The sequence below is a fragment of the Anthonomus grandis genome, chromosome 3 (assembly GCF_022605725.1).
Source record: "Anthonomus grandis grandis chromosome 3, icAntGran1.3, whole genome shotgun sequence".
NCBI lineage: Eukaryota > Metazoa > Arthropoda > Insecta > Coleoptera > Curculionidae > Anthonomus > Anthonomus grandis.
The window spans coordinates 6277880-6303736 of NC_065548.1; the positions used below are offsets into that span (position 1 = coordinate 6277880).

Here is a 25857-nt window from a genome sequence, read left to right on the forward strand (position 1 = left end):
TCTTGGTCACAAATCTTTTTTGTGGTATATATTGATTCACACTATTTCTGTTGGGATGTTCATTTTGAGCTTAAAGTGGTACACTACTAAACTCATATGAAAACTATTCTACTATGGATCATATGTATTGAAATGCTAACTAATATACTATTCCTTATTTCTTGGTGTAATGTTTTATATAAACAGAATAAAAATGAATTTATTGTCTCTACATAAAGTAAACAAAAGCCCCTCTTGATTGATACTTTATATGAAGCATTTATTATGTAATTAATTGAGCTTTTTGTGTATAAGAAGGCACCTGATTCATATACAAAATTATGTATAACCTCCTCATGTATTTAAATTTTATACTGTAGCTACTTACCCAGGAAGCCTGTTAATGTAGATAACAAATAAATAAACATAAGTAACTTATGCATTTTGCCTAATAACTAAAATACCATTAAAATTAAAAGAAATAACTCATTCTTTAACAAATAACTATTTTCTGTTGGATTTGCTTGTTGATTTGCAAGGTAAATAGGAATTTAAAAATAGGGCGTGGCCAACCGGAGAGCCTGTCATTGCTTATAGGCAACCCACTTAACAAGTCTAAGAACCTTTTTTATATATTTCAGAAATTCTAAAAAACTTCATTTACACTTTACTCTAAAGCTCAGATTACAATAATAGACAATTTAAAGCTGCTATAACTTAATTAAACTTTACCTTACTTAAAATTTTTACCATAAAATCTGATTGCCATCTCTTGTCGCGATTTTGCATCTCGTGACAGCTGTCATTCTTGTCATATGGCATTATTTGACATATGTCAAAGTTTTATTTATATTTTCTTTATATTGTTTTATATCCTTGTCAGCAGAGATTGTATTATAAAATTTATTACTAAATATTTCATTTACTTATTTGCTATTTTTGCTATAATTTTGCAGGTGCATATTTTCTAGATATTCCTAGACTTTGGAACTGTATTAATAATGGCAGCCGACGACTTAAGTAAGTTTTATTTTAAATTATTTATAAGCAAAATTTGCATTATCATTTTGAGTAAGGTTATGATACAATTTAATTTATATGTTTATTTTGCTATTATTTATTTTATTTAAAGGCATATTGTCCCTGTCTCCTTGCCTTACAGCCCTTACCATTTACATACTTTTCCTTGTCATAAAATTTATTTTTATGAATTTAAACTATTAACTAAACTCTACCTCATATGTCTAAAACAATTTCTTATTTATTTACAGCTTACAAATTACAATAAAGATACTAACATAATAAAGAAAAAAACAAACATAACAAAAAATAAACAGAGTAGTACTACATAAGCATGTTAAAATCTTATTTTTAAAACTAGTCAAAAACTCTCGGATGAATGAGTCACAATTACTAAAGTGCACATTATAGAATTTAACTAGTTGGTCTGTTACTTTTCTAAACCCATAAATTTATTTATTTACCAAACATTGTCTAACAGAAAATTCCTTTATACTTGAGAGATCATGAAGTAATTATACAAAACAGATAAATTAAAAAAAAAAAACTGAAAACTATATACTTTAGGTAGCTTAAGTTAACAGTCTATGAAAATTGAAATCATTCAAAAAAACTGATATCCAAAGCTTACAATTCCAGAATATGCTACTGACATAAGAAAATTATAATGAGAAGTTTATAATCATTGCAATAATCTTGTTGTTAAATATTAAACATTAAACAGGTCCACATAACTATTGCTGTGTAAAATATTAAACAGTGAGCAAGCTCAATATAAAGGTGTATGTTTTGCTAAGTTTGCTATTTTCTACATAAAAGTGAAGATGTTCTCGACTGTGGTTAGAGGAAACAAAAAGTTTAAGTCTCTTAAAAGATGAGGTGTATTAATTTTATAGTTGCATAATTTAAATACAAAAATGTAACTGTTTAGAATAGGACAATGCCAAAAATTCTTCAGTGTGTACCCCTAGTTGGGATTTTTAATGGAACTACTTAAAAGAAAACTGCTGCGGATTTCACCATTCAAGTATTTAAAGAGAAAAGAAATTGAGGCATTCTTTCTTTGTCTTTTGAATGTTGGAAGACCAATTAGTTGGCACCTATTATTATAAGTGACTGTTTCATAATGGAATCAATTTTTCAGGTTGTTCTGATATCTTGTGCACTTCATTAAAAACCATTTTTAATTTGTGTCTAAAAACAAACACATTCCCAGAAGTGCTTAAAATATGCTTTGGTTACTCCAATCCTCAAATCAGGCGATAATTCTTTGGTTGACAACTACAGACCAATTAGCGTTCTTAATTCTCTCGCAAAAATTTTTGAAAACATTTTATATATTCAAGTTCAATATATTCAACTTCAATATAAAATATTACAATTCTAAGAATATAAAGCACCTAGATACCAGAGTATCTGTATGTGCTATGGTAGAAACAATTCAAAAATTCGAATATATCAATGTTGTTACCCTTAGCAGACTAGCCGTTATATAAATTAGTTCACAATATTTAACATTTTAAATAAGTTTACCCAAAACTACATAACAAAAATCAAAAACCAGACAATAAAAATGAGAAAAAGAGAAAAAAAAAAAGATTCATATACTATATACACATATACATTTTACCTACAAAGGTATTATGTAGTATTTTACAGAATTTTCTAGTCTTTGGTACCTAAAACCTATAATATTTGAAACAAAATAAATAATTAAATAAATGTCCATACTGAGATTTTTTTCTTTTTCCCTTATGTATTTATGTTGTGATTGCTATCGAGTAAGAAAATAAAAAGTTTGGTGAAAAGCAGAATATTGATACAAGCACTTATGATCAATCAACAAAATTTTCTTTTGTTTCCTAATATATAACTTAGGGCATGCTCATTAAACTTTTTGAAGTATTTCTGTTGTTTGACATTTTCTGGGAGAAGGTTATAAAATTTTGGAGCTAAAAATACTGCCGCATCTCGAATCATATAAGGTAGTACAATTTCCTGGTGTTTATTAGCTCGGGTTTGATGTCTATGGTTTATTATACTTTGTTTACCATAGAATTTATGAACATAAGAGCAACAGGTTGTTATAAAAAGAGTTTTCAAATTTTGCATTTCAGAATTATATAATTGCTTTGTTGAAAATAACCTAGGTCTCTTTAACATTATCTTTACTATTGAGTTTTGTATTGTTTTAAGATTTTTTAGACTGTTTTCATATGCCCCACCCCAAATCAATATCCCATACCTTAATAGGGGTTCCACAAGAGCTTTATAGATCAACACAATGAGTTTTCTGCACAAAATTTCCCTTAATAAATAAAATTTATGTAAGAGTGCCTTTATCTTTTTTGTTAAATAATCAATGTGTATATCCCATTTTAGATGTTTGTCTATATGGACTCCCAAATATTTTATAGAGTTTACCTGTGCAATTGGTTCATTAATATTGTTTACAATAATATTTTGAAAGTTTGGTCTATTTGAACTGTTTATGGAAAATGCTATATATTTAGATTTTTTTGGATTTAGTGACAATTTAAAGGTGTCGAAAAAATGTTTGATTAATGATAGACCTTCTTGAAACTTAACTTTTGCCTCTTGCCATGTGTCTCCAATAAATATAATTCCTGTATCATCTGCATAGGATATTACTTTGCCAGGAGTTTTTATATCATTCACTGCATTTATATAAACATTGAAAAGTAGGGGTCCTAGTACAGTGCCCTGCGGTTTTCCAATTTTAATGATATCAGGATCGCTAAGGTTATTTTTTATCTTGGTGTATTGCATTCTGTTTGATAGATAACTCTGTAAAAGTTGTAATACTTTATGCCAAGATATTTTGAGCTCTTTCATGAATAAATTCTCTCAGCAACAACATGGATGTCTACCAGATGCCTCAACTGTCACCAACCTCAGCACTTTGACTGAGGCAGCTGCCAATGCAGTAGATAGCCAAGAGCAGCTAGATGTTGTCTTGACAGATTGTGCAAAGGCTTTTGATCGGGTTGACCATGGGCTGTTGGTGAATAAGTTGGGTAAATTTGGTTTCTCGCTGAAAGCATGTAGGTTTATGGTATCTTATCTTACCGGAAGGCCTCAGCAAGTTAAAGTTGGTAAAAAATTGTCAAAAATATATATAGTAACATCTGGGGTGCCTCAGGGCAGTAACCTTGGGCCTCTCTTATTTCTAATTCTTCTGAACGGTTTGCCAAACTGTATAAAGCATGCTAGATGTCTCGTGTTTGCTGATGATTTTAAATTATTTATGCACATAACATCTCTTATTGATTGTCTTGAGCTGCAAATTGATTTGAACTTGGTGGCCCAGTGGTTCAGAGAAAATAAAATGTCATTAAACATAGATAAATGTCAAATTCTAACCTTCACAAGAAAAATGCAATTTATAAATTTTGATTACAAAATTGATAATTTATATCGATTAACTAGGAAAAGTAAATTTAGGGATCTTGGAGTCAAACAAATCTCAAATTTAAGCAACACTATGAAACTATTGTAAACAAAGCATATAAGCTTCTTGGTTTTGTAATAAAAAATACAAAACATTTTAAAGAAATAAAATCAATAATAATTCTGTACAACTCACTGGTCAGACCGATCTTGGAGTATGCCTCAGTTATCTGGGCACCTAAAGCAATGGTGCATATTAATATGATTGAAAGGGTCCAAAAAAGATTTTTAAGATACCTGTACTTAAGAACACATAATGCATATCCTTATATGATCTCCTATAATAGTATGCTAATTGAATTTAAAATGGTATGATTGAGTGTTAGGCGTAATATGAATGATGTCTTATTTATATACTATACATAACTAACAACTTAAAATATAAGAACTGTTCTTTAATTAATCATCTATCATTTGCTGTTCCTAAAATCAATTTGAGAATAAGAAATAACAATCTTTTCCAGTGTTCACCCTCAAGTTGTTCGCCATTTAATAGAATGATGCAAGAATGTAATAATTATATACAAAAATATGATATAGATCTCTTTAATATTAGTATTCGCCAAATTAAGACTGATTTTGTATCCTTATCTGATTAATCATTTACTTGTTAATCTGTTATTTTTGTTTTTGATTTTTAATTGTAAGTAGGTGTATTTCATTAAATGTTATTAGTTTTAGTGTAGGTTTAGTTTCATCATTATTATTGGTTTTCCTTTTTCTTTCTGCAAGCCAGTAAGCACTCCCACATATAATTACATTTTAAATGTATTTGTAAGAGTATAAATAAATAAATAAATAATAAACGAGTACAAATTTTCAGAACTTATCCTGACTTTTTTTTTCGAAATCATATTATGATGTAAATAAATTCTAAAACACTACAAACTAAACCATTATATAAATATTTATGGCCCTAATATTATTTATTTCATTACAATGTTTTCTAATAAAACCATTCTAAAACCTTTCATGCTAATGTTGTTGATCTCAATTTCTAATCAAAAATTACACCCAGATCATTCAATATCATTTTAATACATAATTATATTTATATAATATTGAATTATAGTGCTCCTGGAAAGAGTCTTTCTTAGACTAGGCTCAGCAGAGACTGATGATCAATTGGAAAATGTCCTTGGCAAGTTTCTTGTTCCTGTTCTACTTAAGTTATCATCTGCTCATGAGAGTGTAAGAAAGAAGGTAAGAGTAATAATAATAATATGAACGAGAACATAGGAAATGATCATTTATGCATAACCCAGGTTATGGAACTACTTATACATGTGAATAAAAGAATTAAAACAAGACCAAACATTCAGCTGCCTGTGGAGGCCCTTATAAACCAATACACTGATCCAGCAGCCTCATCTTTTGTCAATGTAAGCCCCTTTAAAACAATACCTCTTATTGTGATTAATATTTTGTTGCTCTATAATAGAACTTCACTATCATCTACATCAAGTCTGGTTTTCCTCGCCTATCAACAGACAAACAAGCAGAATTAGTGCCTCTTATTATAAATGCTTTAAAAGGCAAACCAAAACTGCACTTGGATAGTCTTTTGATGCTTATAGTGCCATTATTAGGCAAAGTCAAGGTACCTACAGAACCTGAAAAGAAAAAATCTTTATTTGATTTGGACAAAAATCCAGATGTTGCCAAGTATTTTCTGGATATTCTTCTGGATGTTTTGTTGTTGCCTTACAGGTAAGTTTAATTTTTAAAATAGTTTATGCAATTATTATAATTATAGGGATTTTGTAGCTCGTTGAGTCTTCAATGTCAAGATAATGATTTGAATGGGTCATCTATTTCTGCCCCCCCTGGCATGTCTCAAATGTCTTTAAAAAGAATTGTCACTAATAATACCATTAAGCTTGAAGAGTTTGAAACTGTAAGTGTCTGATAAGCGTTATCAAATTAGTTGTAAATTTAAATATTCCAGATTAAATTGGGTATTGTAAAATTCTTGTCCCAAGATGTGTTTAAGCCAGAAGAGATTTTATTGCATTTTATAGTAGCTGCTGCGGATACTAGGTTTGAGGTGGCCAATTTAGCCGATATGGAATTAAAGAAAGTCTTGGGGTAACATATATTTGTTGTTTAGTTAGTTTATTGGAGTTTTAATTCTTCTTTTTTAGTTTTATTGATTGGACTTCTCCACAAAGTTCACAGCCAATATTTATACTCTTCTTGGGATCCAAATCTCCTAAGGCTGATCAAGTAAAAATGCCAGCGAGCACTAGGATCAGGCTAAAATTGCTAACTTATTTATCAAGATTTCAAGGAGAGGCATGTTTGTTCCCTTACAGTTTACAAGTAGTTTTTGATAGCCTTTATGGAGAAAATACAAATAGTAAACTGAAAAATTTAGCTTTAAGTTTTACTGCTAATTTAATTCGATAGTAAGTATAATACTTGCAAAGTCATTTAATTTTGTAGCGGAAGTTTGTATAGGAAAATTCCCCATTTTTAGTTCAAAAGGAGACTCCTTAAAAAAGGTTTCCCCAGTATTGCTTGTTGGCTTAACGAAACTAATAAAGGGAGATGAAAATGAGCATCAAGGTCAAGCATATATGACCATAAGCATGCTCGCCCAGAAATTCCCTCATATTGTTTTCTCTGATGTGGGCATTCTGGAGTTGTATTTCAATAATTTGGAAGTGGCCAATCCTAATTTGAAAATACAAGTGAGAGAAGGTAGGAAACATGCGAATTTCATTGCCAGTCTTTATTTATTTTAATAATAATTATTATTATATTATTCAAGGATTCAAAGCTGAAGTGTTATTGTTTATATATAATTTGTTTTATTACTTGCCTTTAACCTATAATACGTCTATAATTTTTTTGTTGTTAATAAGGATATAGGTTTCAAGTTTCAAAATAAACAAATTTATTTTGCAAGATTTAGGTTAATTCATCTAATTAATTTTTAAGTTGAATTCATTTATTGGTGCAAAAAAATATATAACTCACAAAAGTCAATTAAAAATTTTGGGTTACCTAAACAGTATAAAAAATATAAAGGTATATCTACTTATTCATATAAAATTAATATAAAAATACGAACATACAATTAGCTACTTAATCTAAATACGGAATTTAAACTTATTAAGGGCTAGTCTTTAATGTAGGTTTGTAAGGCATTAAAAAACTTTACTGCAGAGTATGAGCATGCAGTATCCACTGCATGAATGAAAGAGTCCACCATAAGGTGCCACCAAAGAGCTTCTGGTAAAACACCTCTGGTAAAATGATTGTGAGAGTCTGTCACAAATTGGTGACACATTCTAACACTCACAATCACAATGGTAGGGTGAGAGCCTTAAGATGTCGAAAATGGAACCTAATCTCTGTAACCCACACACACAATCACCCTTAGACAAAGACACACTCAAACAAGCAAAGCAAATATTTTGGGCATATGTGCTGAATGACCCCAATTAATTAGATTATTTATATAAGTACAAGAAAGTTAAGTTAAGGAAAGTAGTTTAATAACTTTTTATATTCTACTTACATAATTTTCCCTTGACAATGGGTTAAGAACCAAAACGCGTCGGGAAATATGAAATAAAGATTGTGAAGTAAACAGGACCCTCCGCCTATTATTTTGCTTTGTATAATGGTACTTCACCCTGGAGGAATCTATGGTAATCCATTCCTATTCCTAAGTTTTGCTAAATTTAAATTGCGACGTACATTTGTTTAAATAGTGTCCTAATGTTTTGACCCATTTAGGGCGAAGATTTTTTGGTCAATTTTAAGCCGTATGTAAATTTATTAAATTATATTCTTTCCACCTTGCAGGTAGCACTGATGATGCGCGAAAGCGCTTTGCTATTAGTTTATGAAATTCTTCTTGAATTTTATCAATAAAAAAGTCAACAGAAGCATCAAAGAGCATATCAACATCTTTAGAATTTTCTAAATACAGTAGAGTCTCGATAACGTGAACGTCCCATAACGTGAACATCCCTAAACGTGAACAGCCTATTCTAAAACGTGAACAAAAAAATATTTATATCGTTTTACCGTTTTACCCGTAGCCATTAAGCGGCATTTCCTATGATCAGTACGATGTCTACTAAGAAAGTAAATTATTTAACTCTGGAAAAAAAAGCTAGAGGTTGCGGAGTTACCTTTTTAGTAAAAAGTATGGAATAGCCAAATCCACGGTGTGTGCAATAAGGAAGAAAAAACACCAAATTACTTCAACAGTTGCCTTGACTTTTTCTGGACCAGGTAAACGAAAATCTCTTGGACCTTCTGAATATCCATTAATGGAAAAAGCTTTGTATAAGTGGTTTTTGCGACAACGAGAGAGGAATGCACCAATAAGTGGTTTAATTTTAAAAGAGAAAGCCAAATATTTTCACGAAAAACTGTACGACAAAAATTCCACTTTTTCTGCGAGCTCGGCGTGGTTGCAAAAGTTCAAGAAAAGATTTGGCATACGCATAATAACTGGTGAAAAACTATCTTCTCAGCCCGAGCTGGTTTCACCATTCTTACGTAAACTTGAAGAAAAAATCAAGGGCCTAAACTTAGACTATAACCAAGTGTACAAGGCCGATGAAACCGGCTTGTACTGGAAGCTTTTACCCGGAAAGACTTACGTATCCAGTGAAGAAAAAACTGCCCCTGGAAGAAAAACAGCCAAAGAAAGAATAACGTTTCTAGCATGTACAAATGCGACTGGACTACATAAATTGACTCCTTTGGTAATAGGGAAAGCTAAAAAACCACGAAGTTTTAAGAACTCTTTACATTCTTGTACACTACAAAAACTCACAATCTACATGGATGACAGCCGGAATTTTTAAGGAATGGTTCAAAGAAATTTTTGTTCCTGAAGTAAATTTCCTGCCATAGCTATACATTTCAAAATTAAAAGTTTGTTTTAATTTTTGGTGAGAAAGTTTCTTAAGAAACAAGGTCTTCCAGAGAAAGCACTTCTTTTATTAGATAATGGCCCCAGTCATCCCCCAGTAGAGGAACTTTTATCTGATGATGGACTAATTCAAGTTATGTATATGCCTCCCAATGTGACACCCTTAATTCAACCTATGGACCAAATCGTTATTAGGTTGACTAAATTGCATTATCGCTCCATGTTTTTGGCAATGGTTGTAGCTAATAAATCTAAGGACATGAATGTCATTATCAAACAACACAATCTCAGGGATGCTATTTTAAACTTAGCACGAGCATGGAATAAATTAGAACCAGCAACCATTAAAAAGTGTTGGAAAAATATTTTCGAAAGCCAAAGCAATGAGGATCGTGAAGACACAATACCCTTGGCAACTCTTCGTCAAGAATTGCTAAGCCTGAATGGCATTGTATAGAGACTAACCTCAATTTATTAGAAGAAATTGATCCAGGGCAAGACTTCGAACGTGGAGATATCGAAGAATGGAATAAAGATGACTTCGTTGAACATGATGAGAATTGTACTGCAGTGTCTAATGATTCAGAAACCGAACAGGATCAAGATCCAGAGGTTTCTCAGGCTATGGATAAAGTCACTCACGTTGAGGCAGTTCGTATATTTAACAGAGGTCTAGAATGGGCGGAGCAAAACAATGCCGACTTCGAGGATATTCAGTCTTTACACAAATTACGTAAATGTGCAACTATTCTTTCAAACAAACAACGTAACCGTCAAACAAAGTTAGATAACTGTTTCTAAAAACAATGGATTAAATATAAATAATGTACATTGTACTTACTTACATACATATACTTACCTATATAATAAATATATTTTTTTTATACCATGTATAAACATATACATATACATTTTCAACTATGTATTACTAATTGTATAACATGTTTTTGTTTGATTTTTCAATTAAATATATATTCAAAGTACATATACGTGTTTACTGTTGTTAACTTTATCCAGTAACATGAACTCCTCGAAAACATGAACACAGTCATCCCTAATTAGTTCACGTTATCGAGACTCTACTCTAGTCTCATTTAAGATTATCCACTATGCTATAAAATGTTGGTAAGCCCTAGTCTGTTATAGGGCGATAATAAATACGCACAGTATCACTTTATTTATTTATTTATTTAACGGTATCCACCAATTTTACAAAAATAAAATAGGGCAAAACATACTAATAATAATACAACTTAAGCTAGATAATACTAAGACATAAACTTTTATAAAAGGTAAAAAACACGAAATCTACAGCAAATCACAAAATCATTTAATAAAATAACGAAGGTTACATCTTTCGCTCGACTAGAGCATCATCAGACCTAAACAATAATTAAAATTATGTAAGCCGAAAAAAGGAGAATTCACACAGAAAAATCCCGATGGATTTTTTCACATTTTGTTGTGTAAAAATAAATGTTTAATTTTAATACACAATTGTTAGATAATATCTCACAGTCCTGTATAAAAATTCTCAGGCATTTTGTATATGTTTTAATGTGTATATTTCATACAATTATTGCATATTAAATTAATACAATATAAGTGGATATTAATTATTAAGATAATGTGTATAAATATTCCACATTTTTTTTTTTAAATCCAATGCAGTTTGGTAAAAAATCTAATAACCAAGTATATTTTTACTACAATTTTTAATTATTTTTTTATTCTGGCTTGTTTTGATTTTATTCACAATTGTGTGAATAAAAAAGATTCTTGCTAATAGCCCTTCACAATTATAGAATTTTAAACTATGTATTGTGTAGTTATAATACACAATTGTGTATAAAGGAGGACGCGCCCGACGCCCTTGCCTTTGCCGCTAGAACTTCGTTGTTAGCGTCAATGTTGCCAGATTCAATATTAAACAGTTGTAAAGATATGCATCAAAATTTGCAGTCGATATAACGTTGTTAATTGAAAATAATTTAATAGGATATTTAAAAATAAGCCCAATCATCATAAGTTCTAATTTTATTTATTTAAATAATATCGTGATAATAACACGCGTAGGGAAAAAGGAAACGTAACTTTTTTAATTGGCGGTGTAATCTTTAAGATACATTTGATGGCAGCATTGCTATAATTTCCAGTGCCACAGGTGTTCAACTGTTTATTTTTCAGTCCTTCAATCAATCGGCCCGCATTAATTTGTTTTAAGGTTTTTTCGTTTTGTTAAGTGTTAAAATTGCATAAGAAAAAAAATGAATATATTCGTTGAAGATAAACTTAAGGAGTGGGGTTTATTGGACCAACTCCAGGAGCAGTTTGTAGGTAGGTAATTAGGTAAGCACCATATTTTTTTTGCATTTATTGTATACTTTGGAATTTACTGGATATTTTGATGTTTAGACAGGTAGCTGTTCAGTGATAACTAATAACTTTACTTATAGAATATCCAATTTTAATGTAGAGGTCGGTTAAATTTGTAACCTTTATTGCATTTGTATTTCAATTTGTATTACAAAATGGTATCTACTTAATCATAGCACTGTCTGACAGTCCTGTACCGTCCTTTTCAAGTCCTGTAGTAGTATTGTAAGGAAATTTGAACACCTATACCTACATATACCTACTCACTGTGGGCAGCCACTAGCTCTCACACTCTCTATGGTAACTAAACTATTATCAACAAACTAAAAACCTTTTAAAATTAAATTTTAAAAATTTCCTAAAAATTACCTAGGCTATTAATATTAAAACAAATAATTAAGATTTTTTTTATTGGATAGGAAGGAAGGCTCCTGTAGAATTATCGTGTCCACCAAGATCCCCTAAACTTACATGAAGCTATAAAGGAGACAGTTGTAAAATATCTATGGAAAAAACTTAGGTTTGAAACGATTGAAGAAAAGATTTAATACATTGCTCTAATGTATTAATGGTGGAATTTTCGAAAATATTTCATACAATTAAATAAATTGTTAAAATAAAAAAACAGCTTTTTTTTTATCCTGTTTTTCCCAGGCGCACTAGAATTTATTATTACACAGATTTATGACGAAATTCTCTAAAATGTATTTTAAATTTTTAAACAATTTGTTTATTTTTTTATACAAATATATTGATTATTTTTAAATTTTTATGAATATAAATACAAAACATTGTAATAAAAAACTCCAGTTCTTATGTTAATTTGATATACAAACCTAAAATAAGTAACCTACACTATATTTAAATTTATAAAACAATATATAGTATTATTATACACAATTTGTAATAAAATTTAATAGTTGAAATGAAAGAAAATAAAATATATTGTTAAAACAAACTACACTAACGTGTGTATTTAAAATGCAGATTGTGCTTTTTTACTGAACAATTATATTAAATAAATATAAAATATTGTCGAATTTAAGTACACAAATAGTGTACTATACATACAATAAAATAAATCAAATTGATACACAATTTGTGGATTATAGAACCACAGTTGTTTAAACACAATAGCATAGAGAAATTCTACACAAATTGATTCTGTACCATTTCCAGAATCAAATTGTTTGTAAAATCTATACAATTGTTGAATTTTTATTCACCTATTTTTAGGAGTGTTCAACAAAAACTTACCATAACATACACAAAACACCTAATATTTAAGTAAACAAATATTACAATAAAGTGGCACTATCTATGTACAAAGAACTCAACTAAACAATCAAATCCTTTACACATTTTAGAAATCTAACCATCATTTAAGAGTCTAGAACTACTTGAGGTTATTAAAAACTAGGTGGCCATCAAAATCAAACCTTTCATTAACACAGGACAGATCTGGGCTTTTAAAAGCTTTAATAATCTCCATTGTCTCCAACAAGTCTAGTTTTTTACTTTTGTTGCATTGATGCAGTATTTTTATATTTTGGCTGTCAGGAAAATCATGTTTGGAGTCGAGAAGGTGATTAGCAAAAGCTGATCTGGTCACTGTGATTTCGGTATTTTTAAATTTATTGTATTGGGCCTTGTGTTCACTTATCCTAGTAGAAATCTTCCTACCAGACTGGCCGACGTACACTGCAGGGCACTCTTTACACCTAATCTCATAAACTCCTGGAGAAGATAGCGGGGGTAGTTTATCTTTAGTTTTAATTAGATGTCTTTTTAAGGTATTATTGGTTTTAAAAGCTGGGGTTATGCCAAAGGGAGAAAAAAAGCGGGATAATTGTGACGAAATTGGTCCAAAATAAGTAAACGACCTAAAAGTTTTGATATTGTTTGTTTGTTGTCTGATAAAATTAAGTGATAATTTATACTTATTCACATACTGAAAATACATTTTATATATAGGTTTAAGAGGAAAAAAATTATTAAATTAAATTAATTGTAATCTTTGTTTACTTAAATATTAGGTGTTTTGTGTATGTTATGGTAAGTTTTTGTTGAATTCTCCTTTTTTCGGGTTACATAATTTTAATTATTGTTTAGGTCTGATGATGCTCTAGTCGAGCGAAACATGCAACCTTCGTTATTTTATTAAATGTATTTGTGATGCTGTAGATTTCGTGTTTTTTACCTTTTATAAAAGTGTATGACCAGCATCTTTGGGATAATGGATGAGTTTTTCGAGCTTACATAAATCATATACTTACATAAGACATAAATCAATCAAAGTTACAAATTAATTTAAAGAAACCAGAAACCTGTTAAAGTAACGAGTCACTAATTAATTAATTAATTAATTAATTTAAGAGAACTCCTAAAACTGCTAAAAGAAACGTGCAAGTCAAGACTATACCTATCGAAAGAACGTTGCGTTCTAGTTATAGGATTATGCTGTCCATAAGAACTACTATCAAAATCTACATAGAAGAGTTTTTTCAGTCTAGTCAATTTTTGCGCCCGAAAATTCAGCTTATTTAAAAGATAATCACAATCAGTCATGATATTAATTTAAAAATAAAACACAAGTCTGAATTATTACGCCTTAACTCAAGTGAGTCCAAAGAGAGAACTGACATGACCGACTTGTAATCAGTATGACCATTAGCTAATGGAACCTTAAGTTTAGAAGAACAATTTCTTAAGAATTTATTTTAGACTTTCTCAATGTTTTCAATATGCGATTTATAAAATGGAGACCTTACGGGACTAGCATACTCCAAAGCAGAACGGACTAACGAACAGTACATAACTTTATAGACAGAGCATGAGAAGTCTTGACTGCATCTAGTTATAAATCCTAGATGTCTATACGCTTTCTGAACTAACTTTTCAGCATGAGACAAAAATGTCAACTTAGGATCGAAAATTACTCCGAGATCCCTAACTTCCGTTACCCTTTTTAAAATAGTGGAACCTATACTATAATCAAACAATGTAAGATTGCGAATTTTTTCCAAAAGTTATTGAATAACACTTCGGAACATTTCAATCTAAACCATTAAGGTTGCACCATTCATAGAGATTATGCAAGTCATCCTGTAACAATTGACATTGAACATTAGAATCAATAGACAAAAAAAAATTAAATCATCAGCGAATAATAAAATTCACAATTTCTTACAAATAATCCTATATCATTAACAAAGATTGTAAAAAGCAACGGACCCACATGTGACTCCTGAGGAACGCCAGATGGCACAGAAAAGCTGCTAGATAAGAAGTTATTAAGCCGTATACATTGCGATCTACCCAGTAGATAGTCCCTTAGCCAACAAATAACATTTGATCCAAAACCCAAAGCTTGGAGCTTTGCCAGTAGAAGCGCTGAATTAACTCTGTCGAACGCCTTCGAAAAATCAGTATAAACAGCATCAACTTGTGAACCCTTACCAAAAGCATTAAACAGATAATCTTCATAACATATTAAGTTAGTAACATTGGAATTTTGAAAACCATGTTGACTGTTAATAATAAGGCTCTCACATTGCCATGACAATTGCTTGGTTACATGTGCATCCAAAAGTTTAGGCAAGGTTGACCGTATACAAACTCCCCGATAATTACTGACATCACTAGTATTACCAGACCTGAATATCTGCGTAATATATGAATTCTTCCAAAAAGAAGGAAATACTCCCGACTTTAAAGACAGATTCAATAAAGTGCAAATAGGCTTCGACAGAGTACATACACATTCACGAAGTAGCAAGCTGGGTATGCCATCCGGTCCCGCAGAAGTCTTGCTCTGTAAGCCAAGAATCTCGTCATAAACCTCTACTAAAGATAACTCTACAAATTTGACATCGAATTGATCCACAAGCCCTGTCATGTAATATTCAGGAAACTTTGGTCAGGGATGCTATTTTTTGATTAAAATATTAATCCAACATGATCAGACAATGAGGGATCACAAGTATTAAAGCTATAATTTGAACTAAAAATGTTTGTAAATATATTATCAAGATAATTCACGGCCCTTGTAGCACCTTTAGTAACAGGATGAATCCCAGAGGTAGAAAAGAGATCATTCACCTTCTGAGACTGAGTCTGGTTCAAATTGAACTTAACATTTAAATCACCACTGATGATATATTGTTTGATAATTAAGAAACTGTCAAGAAAACACTTAACGCAGTTCAGAAAAGTATCAAGATCTCCCAATGGTGATCTATAGATAATCAAAATAAGAATCTCAGCAAAACTGATCCCAGTATTCATCGACAATTATATGTATGACATCGACAATTTTATGTATGACAGAACTGATTGGATCGGTGCCTGATCTTCATAATTTAATGGTCACCGATATGGATTGGATCACAAATCAATTAAACAATGTAAAAGAAGAAATAAGAGAAAACGTGGCTATTTTGTACTCTTTGGTGTTAACACAGATGTCAGACGGTGATACTTTTGACAAGTCTGTTAAGTACTTAATTGGTAAGTCAGACACATTATATTATAAACAGAAAAAATATTTATTGTATAAAGAGCTTCACCATACTTACTTTATATAAAACTGTAAATTAAAGAGAAATAATCTATATGTACATGAGAGATAAACTATATTTACAAAATTGATGATTAATAAACATGAATATGGAAATTACCAATTTAAAATGTAAGTTAATTTGTAATTTCCATAGACTATAAATAATTAACCAATAATAAAACACTTATTTCCTTAAAATTTTGCTTAATGAAAATTTACTTATACAAAATTATACGAGAACATACCAATGATAAATACTCGCAGTGTATACTTTGAAACATATCAGGCAGATATTATGTAAAAGATCTGATGATTTTTATGTATTTATAATTATTTAAGTTTAAATTACTTTAAACAGGCCTTATACCTTTAAGACAAACTGATTTTTATTTAACAGAAATAATCAAATAAATATTATAGGATAACACTTTAGAATAACTTCATTACTTGCAATTTTCGAGGCCATACAGTCAATAGAGAATAATTTAGTTCTTGATTTACGTATTTTCTCAAAAACGTAGAATATACTTTATTATAATTTTTTACACTAGAGATCTTTTGTTTTATCAATAACATTGAATACAAAGTATTGATTAATTCATTTTAAAATTTACAATTTAATCCATCATGTACAAAAAACCTCTAGCTTGTTGTGGATTAATAATTTTATGGACCAGAAGTTAATGATATTTTAGTAAAAACTTTTCCCAAAAATAAACAGCGTAAAATTACCTTTAGAATTCATATTTTTAATACTCAAAAAATGAGCAATAAAATAAGACATTTTAAGGGTTGCGCACCTGTGACTTGCCGAAGAGGATCTGATAGTTCACTGAGTCACAGAACACTGTTAATAAATTTTCAATGCAGTAGTTAGTTTAATCGTCATCTATTGGCAAAGATAATAACATATTGATCCATTGCTGCACAAACATTTTATACGATTTACATCCATTTTTCTTTTAAAACTCAAACTTTGAACCCCTGAACTATAAATTAACATTTCTAGGTCTTTTAAACTTATTGGTGGCCTATAAATACGACATTTATCCGGAAGAAGCGGACAAAGACGGCCGTCTAGGCATATTATTGGCCCTTTTAAAGGTGAAAATGAATTCCCAAGAACCAATGGTGAGATTCGCGTGTGTACGCACACTTTCCACCATATTTCCAGTGGACCATGTGCCGTCGAAATTCTTGTTATTAGTGGCCATCGGGGATCGGTAAATTCGTTTGTTTAATTCACTTTTATATGTCAAATTTAAATTACTCTTAGAGAGGAAGACGTGAGACAGGAGGCATTTAAATCGATTTACGGAATGACAAGGAAAACGAATTTCGGCGAAGCGAGCGAGATAGATAAATCGTTGCTTCCGTCCTTCTCAGATATTACCAAACTGGTTTACAATGAAACCGAGAAAAATATGGCAGATAAGAGCAAAAGTGTCAATGTCGGTAGCAGCACTTTACCTTTTAGTGTTAACGTTTATTTAGAGGTAAGTTTCCTCTAATTAAACATTCATCGTAATAATGCTTCACTATTTTTATTAGATAATTCTTTATCTACGTCTTTGCCTTCTAAGAAACCTGGATATACCGTTAACGCGGGATGTTTTAAAACACCCGTGTGAATACACCCCGAAAGTTGCGAAGCAAATTCTGGACATTTACAATGATCCCAGTGGGAAAGAGATGCTGAATCATTATGCCTCATTGGTTAGAAGTTTATTGCTTACGAATTCAGGTTAGATACATAAGTTGGTTTTGATACTAACTTTTGTAAAGTTAATGATGTTTATGTTCTTGTCTCTAGACAAAGAAAGTGAAGAAGAAAATTTCTCGTTTATTATAATACAATTTCCTTTATGTAGGATTAGAACCAATTTTATGTATGACAGAACTGATTGGATCGGTGCCTGATCTTCATAATTTAATGGTCACCGATATGGATTGGATCACAAATCAATTAAATAACGTAAAAGAAGAAATAAGAGAAAACGTGGCTATTTTGTACTCTTTGGTGTTAACACTGATGTCAGATGGTGATGATTTTGACAAGTCTGTTAAGTACTTAATTGGTAAGTCAGACACATTATATTATAAACAGAAAAAATATTTATTGTATAAAGAGCTTCACCATTCTTATATAAAACTGTAAATTAAAGAGAAATAATCTATATGTACATAGGAGATAAATTATATTTACAAAATTGATGATTAATAAACATGAATATGGAAATTACGAATTTAAAATGTAAGTGAATTTGTAATTTCTATATATTGTAAGTGAATAACAAATTCACATTGATTAAGCATCTAAAAACTAGGACTCAAAAATAATATATTTTTTAAATAAATTATAATAATAATTAACTAATAATAAAACACTTATTTCCTTAATATTTCTTTAATGATAATTTACTTATACAAAATTATACGAGAACATACCAATGATAAATACTCGCAGTGTATACTTTGAAACATATCAGGCAGATATTATGTAAAAGATCTGATGAGTTTTATGTATTTATCATTATTTAAGTTTAAATTACTTCAAACAGGCCTTATACCTTTTTATTTAATAAAAATAATCAAATAAATATTATAGGCAAACACTTTAGAATAACTTCGTTACTTGCAATTTTCGAGGCAATACAGTCAATAGCGAATATTTTAGTTCTTGATATACGCATTTTCTCAAAAACTTAGAACATACTTTATTATAATTTTTTACACTAGAGATCTTTTGTTTTATCAATAACATTGAATACAAATCATTGATTATCCTTTAAGGAAACTGGCTCTTGAGTAGTTTCAAAGGTCATAATATTATCCTTTAAAACATATAAGGATAACTTGTTTAAATCGCATGATTGCTTTAGCAAAGATAGGTCATGATTCACAATTCCGTCTAAGCATCATCATTGAACAATGCAAATTCACCAGAAACATTCAAACTATTATTAATGTGCAGTAATAATAGAATAAGACTCAATACTGGGGTACTCTACAATTTATAACCCTCTGATCAGGCTTTGATCCTATTGCTGAAACTTTGATGAGCGCTATAAAATTATCTCTCGTCTGTAAAGTTTATAAATACGTAAGAAAAGTATGATCTCATAATGATCCAGAGTGTTCCTGAGAGGTGAGATGTGGTAGAAAGTGAAAAAGTGGACTTTTTACCTTCTTTTAAGCATATAAACCGATTTGAGTCTCATGCATCTTTGACGATCGCTATGAAATTATTTCCCACGTCTGTAAAGTTCATAAATAAATAATAAAAGTACAGTTTCATAATGATTCAGAGTGTTCCTGAGAGGTGAGATGCGGTAGAAAGTGAAAAAGTGAATAAAAGTGAATAAGTAATAAAAATTCAATTTCATAATGATTCAGTGTTCCTGAGAGGTGAGATGTGGTAGAAAGTGAAAAAGTTGACTTTTTACCCTCTTTTGAGAATATAAACCGATCTGAGTCCCATGAATCTTTGACGATCGCTATGCAATTATCTCTCCCGTTTGTAAAGTTCATAAATACGTAATAAAAGTACAATTATATAATGATCCAGAGTGTTCCTGAGAGGTGAGATGTGGTAGAAAGTAAAAAAATTGACTTTTTACCATCTTTTGCGGATATAAAGCAATCTGAGTCCCATGAATCTTTGACGATCGCTATGGAATTATCTCTCCCGTTTGTAAAGTTCATAAATAAGTAATAAAAATACAATTTGATAATGATTCAGAGTGTTCCTGAGAGGTGAGGTGCGGTAGAAAGTGGAAAAGTGGACTTTTTACCCCCTTTTGAGCATATAAACTGATATGAGTCTCATGAACCTTTGACGATCGCTATGGAATTGTCTCTCCCGTTTGGAAAGTTCATAAATAAGTAATAAAAATACATTTTCATAATGATTCAGAGTGTTCCTGAGAGATGAGATGCGGTAGAATGTGAAAAAGTGGACTTTTTACCCCCTTTTGAGCATGTAAACCGATCTGAGTCCCATAAACCTTTAACGATTGCTATGAAATTATTTCCCACGTCTGTAAAGTTCATAAATAAATAATAAAAGTACAATTTCATAATGATTCAGAGTGTTCCTGAGAGGTGAGGTGCGGTAGAAAGTGGAAAAGTGGACTTTTTACCCCCTTTTGAGCATATAAACTGATATGAGTCTCATGAACCTTTGACGATCGCTATGGAATTATCTCTCCCGTTTGGAAAGTTCATAAATAAGTAATAAAAATACATTTTCATAATGATTCAGAGTGTTCCTGAGAGATGAGATGCGGTAGAATGTGAAAAAGTGGACTTTTTACCCCCTTTTGAGCATGTAAACCGATCTGAGTCCCATAAACCTTTAACGATTGCTATGAAATTATTTCCCACGTCTGTAAAGTTCATAAATAAATAATAAAAGTACAATTTCATAATGATTCAGAGTGTTCCTAAGAGGTGAGATGCGGTAGAAAGTGAAAAAGTGGACTTTTTAGCCCCTTTTAGGCATATAAACCGATCTCAGCCCCATGAATCTTTGAAGATCACTATTAAATTATCTCTCCCGTCTGTATAATTCATAAATAAGTAAGAAAAGTACAGTTTCATAATGATCCAGAGTGTTCCTGAGAGGTGAGATGCGGTAGAAAGTGAAAAAGTGAACTTATTTTTACCCCCTTTTGAGCATATAAACCGATCTCAGTCCCATGAATCTTTGAAGATGACTATTAAATTATCTCTCCCGCCTGTAAAGTTCATAAATAAGTAATAAAAGTACAATTTCGTAATGATCCAGAGTGTTTTCGCATCTCACGCGATAGAAAGTGAAAATCTGTTTACTGTTTCTTTCTGCATAAACAATGATCTCTTTCCTAATCAGTCTTTTCTGATCTGAGGCTATTCTGATTAATTTGCACGCTTATACAGAGGAGCAAAATTGTCTTTTAACTATATTTTTGAAATACTATTTGCCTTTCTACAACTCTTAATGAGGAATTAAAGTGGGTTTATTCATGGCTGTATGTCCACAAATTAAAATTGAATTTGTTAAAATCAAAATGGTACGGTAACTTGGATGGAAAATCGAAAACAGATAAAGAAAAATTCACTAGAAATTTCAGTAATAAAATGAATAATGGTACAAAAATTAGCGTCCCTCCAATAGATGTAGAAGTGAAGTATAGCGGGTTAAGGACAGAAATCAAACCTCAAGATTTGAAATTAGCCGACGTTTCGACGTTTATTTACGTCTTTTTCAAGGCTGAAAAAGATACAATTGGTACAAAATGGTGAGAGCAATAGTTATTAATATAATAGTTAAGAAACCACCAAACAAAAACACAAATAAAACGGAGTACACAATATAATCACATATTAAAGCTGTATAAATCCAAACTGTAAAGTACTTAACTTTTCAACGAGCCCAGGTAATATTAAACCTATTTTACAGACATAAAAAGAATGTGCATCATTCCTGCTTTATAACAATAAATTCTGCGTACAGTTACTACTAAACACTGACTTAGAAGGTGCTTTTTTTTTTTTTTTACTATAATTATTATACGTACTACTTATTCACTGTGAATCAATCTGTGATATAAGCCAATTTTATTTTATGTATACTGTGTGTTCTTTTTTTTTTTTTTTGTTTTACTTAATGGTTGTGCATATTTTAATGTATAACAATCGTATCTGTGGTGTATGTATGATGGAGATGTTATTAGGTTTTAATTGTTACGTAAACCTCTAATGTAAATTTGGTAAGTCATCTTAATTTTAACTTTTATGCTTTGTTCTCCGTTTTATTTGTGTTTTTGTTTGGTGGTTTCTTAACTATTATATTAATAACTATTGCTTTCACCATTTTGTACCAATTGTATCTTTTTCAGCCTTGAAAAAGACGTAAATAAACGTCGAAACGTCGGCTAATTTCAAATCTTGAGGTTTGATTTCTGTCCTTAACCCGCTATACTTCACTTCTACAAAATGAATAATTTAAATATTGAATATGCTGATAAAATAAAAGACCTTGGATTTTTAAATTAAGTCGCAAGTACTGCAAAATAGAGCTATGGAAAATATTTTAAAATGTAGTAAAGTTGAACCAATAACAAATAGGTATAATAAAATCTTTCAATTGGCTCTCTTTAATTAATTAGTATACAATAGAGTATGCTCTTCTACCTCCGAATTTGCAGGATTTTTTAAAAAGAAATAATTAGATTTATAATTATTAGAAAAGACAACGATACCACTTTCATTGTAAATACTATAAAAAGGTCTTCAACCCCTTTGGTCTGTTCGTTGACAAAAAATTTAAAAGAGACATGTATAAAAGTTGAATTAATTATGTCAATTGCAATACAGATCTGTAGAGTTTTATTGATTAAGATTCTTTAGTTCCTATGTGCAGGTTTTGTTATGTTAAGTTCTTATGATTTAAAATTAGTGTTCTCAGAAATCTATACTGTACAACAATGCACCTAGACCTTTATATATTACATTATAAGCTACTATTAAAATTGATTTGGTATAGAAACCTTTAAATCTTTTTTTTGTAAATGTTTTATAAGTTAAGGATTTCTTTAATTTAGGTCCTAAGTTAAGACTTTTCTGGTAAAGATGTAAAAGTTCAAATCTCATATTTATATACCCATCTCAGACTTATGTTCCATAAAGATTGTTAATAAAATTGTGTTGTCTCTCTGATTTTTGATAAGCTATGCCAAAAAAACTTAATATATTTAAATTTGAACGGTTGGCTCTGAATCATTCATTTATTGGCCTATGGTTCATTGACCACCAAACACCAAGTATTCATTCTGACTATAAAATTAGTATCACCTATATAAAATTAAAAAAAAAAAAACAATTTAGTAAAGCAAGAATTAAAAAAGGGTAAAAATTAAATTTATTTAATTAGTCAACCAACCAAGTTTAACTGAAAATAAGTCATTTGTCTATCCTTTATGTAACTTTAACTTCTCAATGAAACCCATAAAATCTTTGCTTTTCAATAAGATTCTCAATGTTCTTTTTTTATCTGAATCTATATTGGACTTCTGTTTTTAGAACAATGTGGTAAAAACAACCTTGAAGCACAGCATGGAGCTCTGCTGGGCTTCAAGGTTGCTTTTATCATATCATAATCATAAGTGATCTTCAAAGATTCATGGGACTGAGATCGGTTTATATGCTCAAACGGGGGTAAAAAGTCCACTTTTTCACTTTCTACCGCATCGCACCTCTCAGGAACACTCTGAATCATTATGAAATTGTATTTTTATTACTTATTTATGAATTATACAGACGGGAGAGATAATTTAATAGTGATCTTCAAATATTCATGGGACTGAGATCGGTTTATATGCTCAAAAGGGGGTATAAAGCACACTTTTTCACTTTCTACCGCATCTCACCTCTCAGGAACACTCTGAATCATTATGAAATTGTACTTTTATTTATTTATTTATGTTAAAGGTTCATGGGACTCAGATCGGTTTATATGCTCAAATGGGGGTAAAAAAGTCCACTTTTTCACTTTCTACCGCATCTCACCTCTCAGGAACACTCTGAATCATTATGAAATTATACTTTTATTACTTATTTATGAACTTTACAAACGGGAGAGATAATTCCATAGCGATCGTCAAAGATTCATGGGACTCAGATTGGTTTATATGCTCAAAAGGGGGTAAAAAGTTCACTTTTTCACTTTCTACTGCAACTCACCTCTCAGGAACACTCTGAATCTATTATTCATAATATATTTGACTTCTGTTTTTAGAACAATGTGGTAAAAACAACCTTGAAGCACAGCATGGAGCTCTGCTGGGCTTAGCGAACTCCTTGGAAGCGTACGCTTTGAAGAAAATGCGTGAAAATGCCATATTTGACAAAATTAAGCTTACTAAAGAGTGTATCAACACTATCGGTAAGGCATTTGCATATATGCCTTTTTTTTTTAAAAACAATCATGTTTCTTGCAGTTCCATTTATGAAAAACCAAAATCCATTGCTAGTAGCCGGATCTTGCACTGGTATCGGTCTAATTGGTAGAGTGATAAGTTTGCCATTGGAAGATGGTAAAATCCCGGAGGATGGCAGCCCGAATCCGAAGAAACCCGCTGTTGAAATGAATAAACTTCAAGTGGTTGAGAGATTAATGGATGTTATGAAAAATAATAAATTATCTGCTAAGGTTATACATAGTGTCTTTGTTAGAAAGGAAAAGTTTTGATAATTGTTTTTTTTTTAATAGGTTCGAGAAAAAGCTGCTAGATCGCTCGGTCTTTTATGTGTTGGTGAAAAGTTTGTTCATGCAAAGCTTATTATACAGGGTTTACTCAATACTGCCACTGAGGTAAGCACATTAGAAATTTATTTCTATTCTTACATATGCAGGAAAAAAGTCTATCTGTAGTAGTTTTGATGTATTTAACCACGAATTCTCATCAAACAAAAACTTTAAATACAAATTAAAGTTGGGTTTTCAGCAAAGGCAAATCTAGTGGATAGTATTAATATTTTGACTATTAATAAATAAAGGGTGGTCTCAAACTATTTTTAAGACAGACATAGAAGATTTTAATGAAGATCTTGTTACTATGAAAATCTTGTTCTACAACTTTGAATATACAAATTGCAAAGCCTGTGATTTCCATTCAAATAAAGTCTACTTGACTGTAACTTGGGCAGATCAAACTTGTAGACTCTCAAGTTAACGTTTTAAGGGCTTATTACTAGCCTCAATTAAACTTTAAACGGTGATAACTCATGAAGCGCTTATCCTTTAAGTTTTTGAGTGATAGTTTTGTGTAGATTATGTCTTGTTCTATAACAATACCCCAATTAATGAGCAAAAAATTGCTTCTTCTAAGACAGATATGAAAGATTTTTATGAAAGATCTTGATATTATGTAGCTTTAAAAGCTCGCATGTAATATCTTGCTAAATAGTAGCTCTGCAGCTTTAAATATCTATAAAAATTGCATCCTTTTAAATGGATGATATAGAAAATAGGTGGAAAAATCGAAATCTCATTTATATATCCTTATCTCAGTCTGAGAATTAGAAGAGGATGGGAATGAAATTATGTTTTTCGGGTATAATTAGACACATTACGCGAGAAAAACACTAATTCCAGCCGATAGAAACACTACTTAGAAAATGAAACGATAATATAGAAAATAGGTGGAAAAATCGAAATCTCATTTATATATCCTTATCTCAGTCTGAGAATTAGAAGAGGATGGGAATGAAATGATGTTTTTCGGGTATAATTAGACACATTACGAGAGAAAAACATTAATTCCAGCCTATCCAAACACTATTTAGAAAATGAAACGATGATATAGAAAATAGGTGGAAAAATCGAAATCTCATTTATATATCCTTATCTCAGTCTGAGAATTAGAAGAGGATGGGAATGAAATGATGTTTTTCGGGTATAATTAGACACATTACGAGAGAAAAACATTAATTCCAGCCTATCCAAACACTATTTAGAAAATGAAACGATGATATAGAAAATAGGTGGAAAAATCGAAATCTCATT

General features: G+C 30.6%; 2 protein-coding genes across 2 annotated transcripts in view; one reads left to right on the forward strand and one right to left on the reverse strand.

The window, feature by feature from the left end:
* LOC126733968 (melanotransferrin) overlaps positions 1 to 517 on the reverse strand; it is a 35961-nt gene extending 35444 nt beyond the window's left edge. The window contains exon 1 of the mRNA XM_050437470.1: positions 368 to 517. Within this exon, the coding sequence (XP_050293427.1) occupies positions 368 to 422 (55 nt within the window). The 5' untranslated portion in view covers positions 423 to 517. The remainder of the gene's footprint in view (positions 1 to 367) is intronic.
* Positions 518 to 831: 314 nt separating this feature from the next.
* Positions 832 to 24738, forward strand: LOC126734599 (proteasome adapter and scaffold protein ECM29-like). The gene is made up of 15 exons (XM_050438292.1): positions 832 to 999; positions 5543 to 5673; positions 5736 to 5852; positions 5912 to 6180; positions 6238 to 6367; positions 6419 to 6558; positions 6615 to 6878; positions 6950 to 7173; positions 17317 to 17530; positions 17584 to 17803; positions 17859 to 18051; positions 18179 to 18385; positions 24088 to 24234; positions 24290 to 24501; positions 24562 to 24738. The coding sequence occupies exons 1-15, from the start codon at positions 981 to 983 to the stop codon at positions 24721 to 24723; spliced, it is 2649 nt and encodes an 882-aa protein (XP_050294249.1). The 5' UTR covers positions 832 to 980; the 3' UTR covers positions 24724 to 24738.
* The last annotated feature ends 1119 nt before the right edge of the window (positions 24739 to 25857 follow it).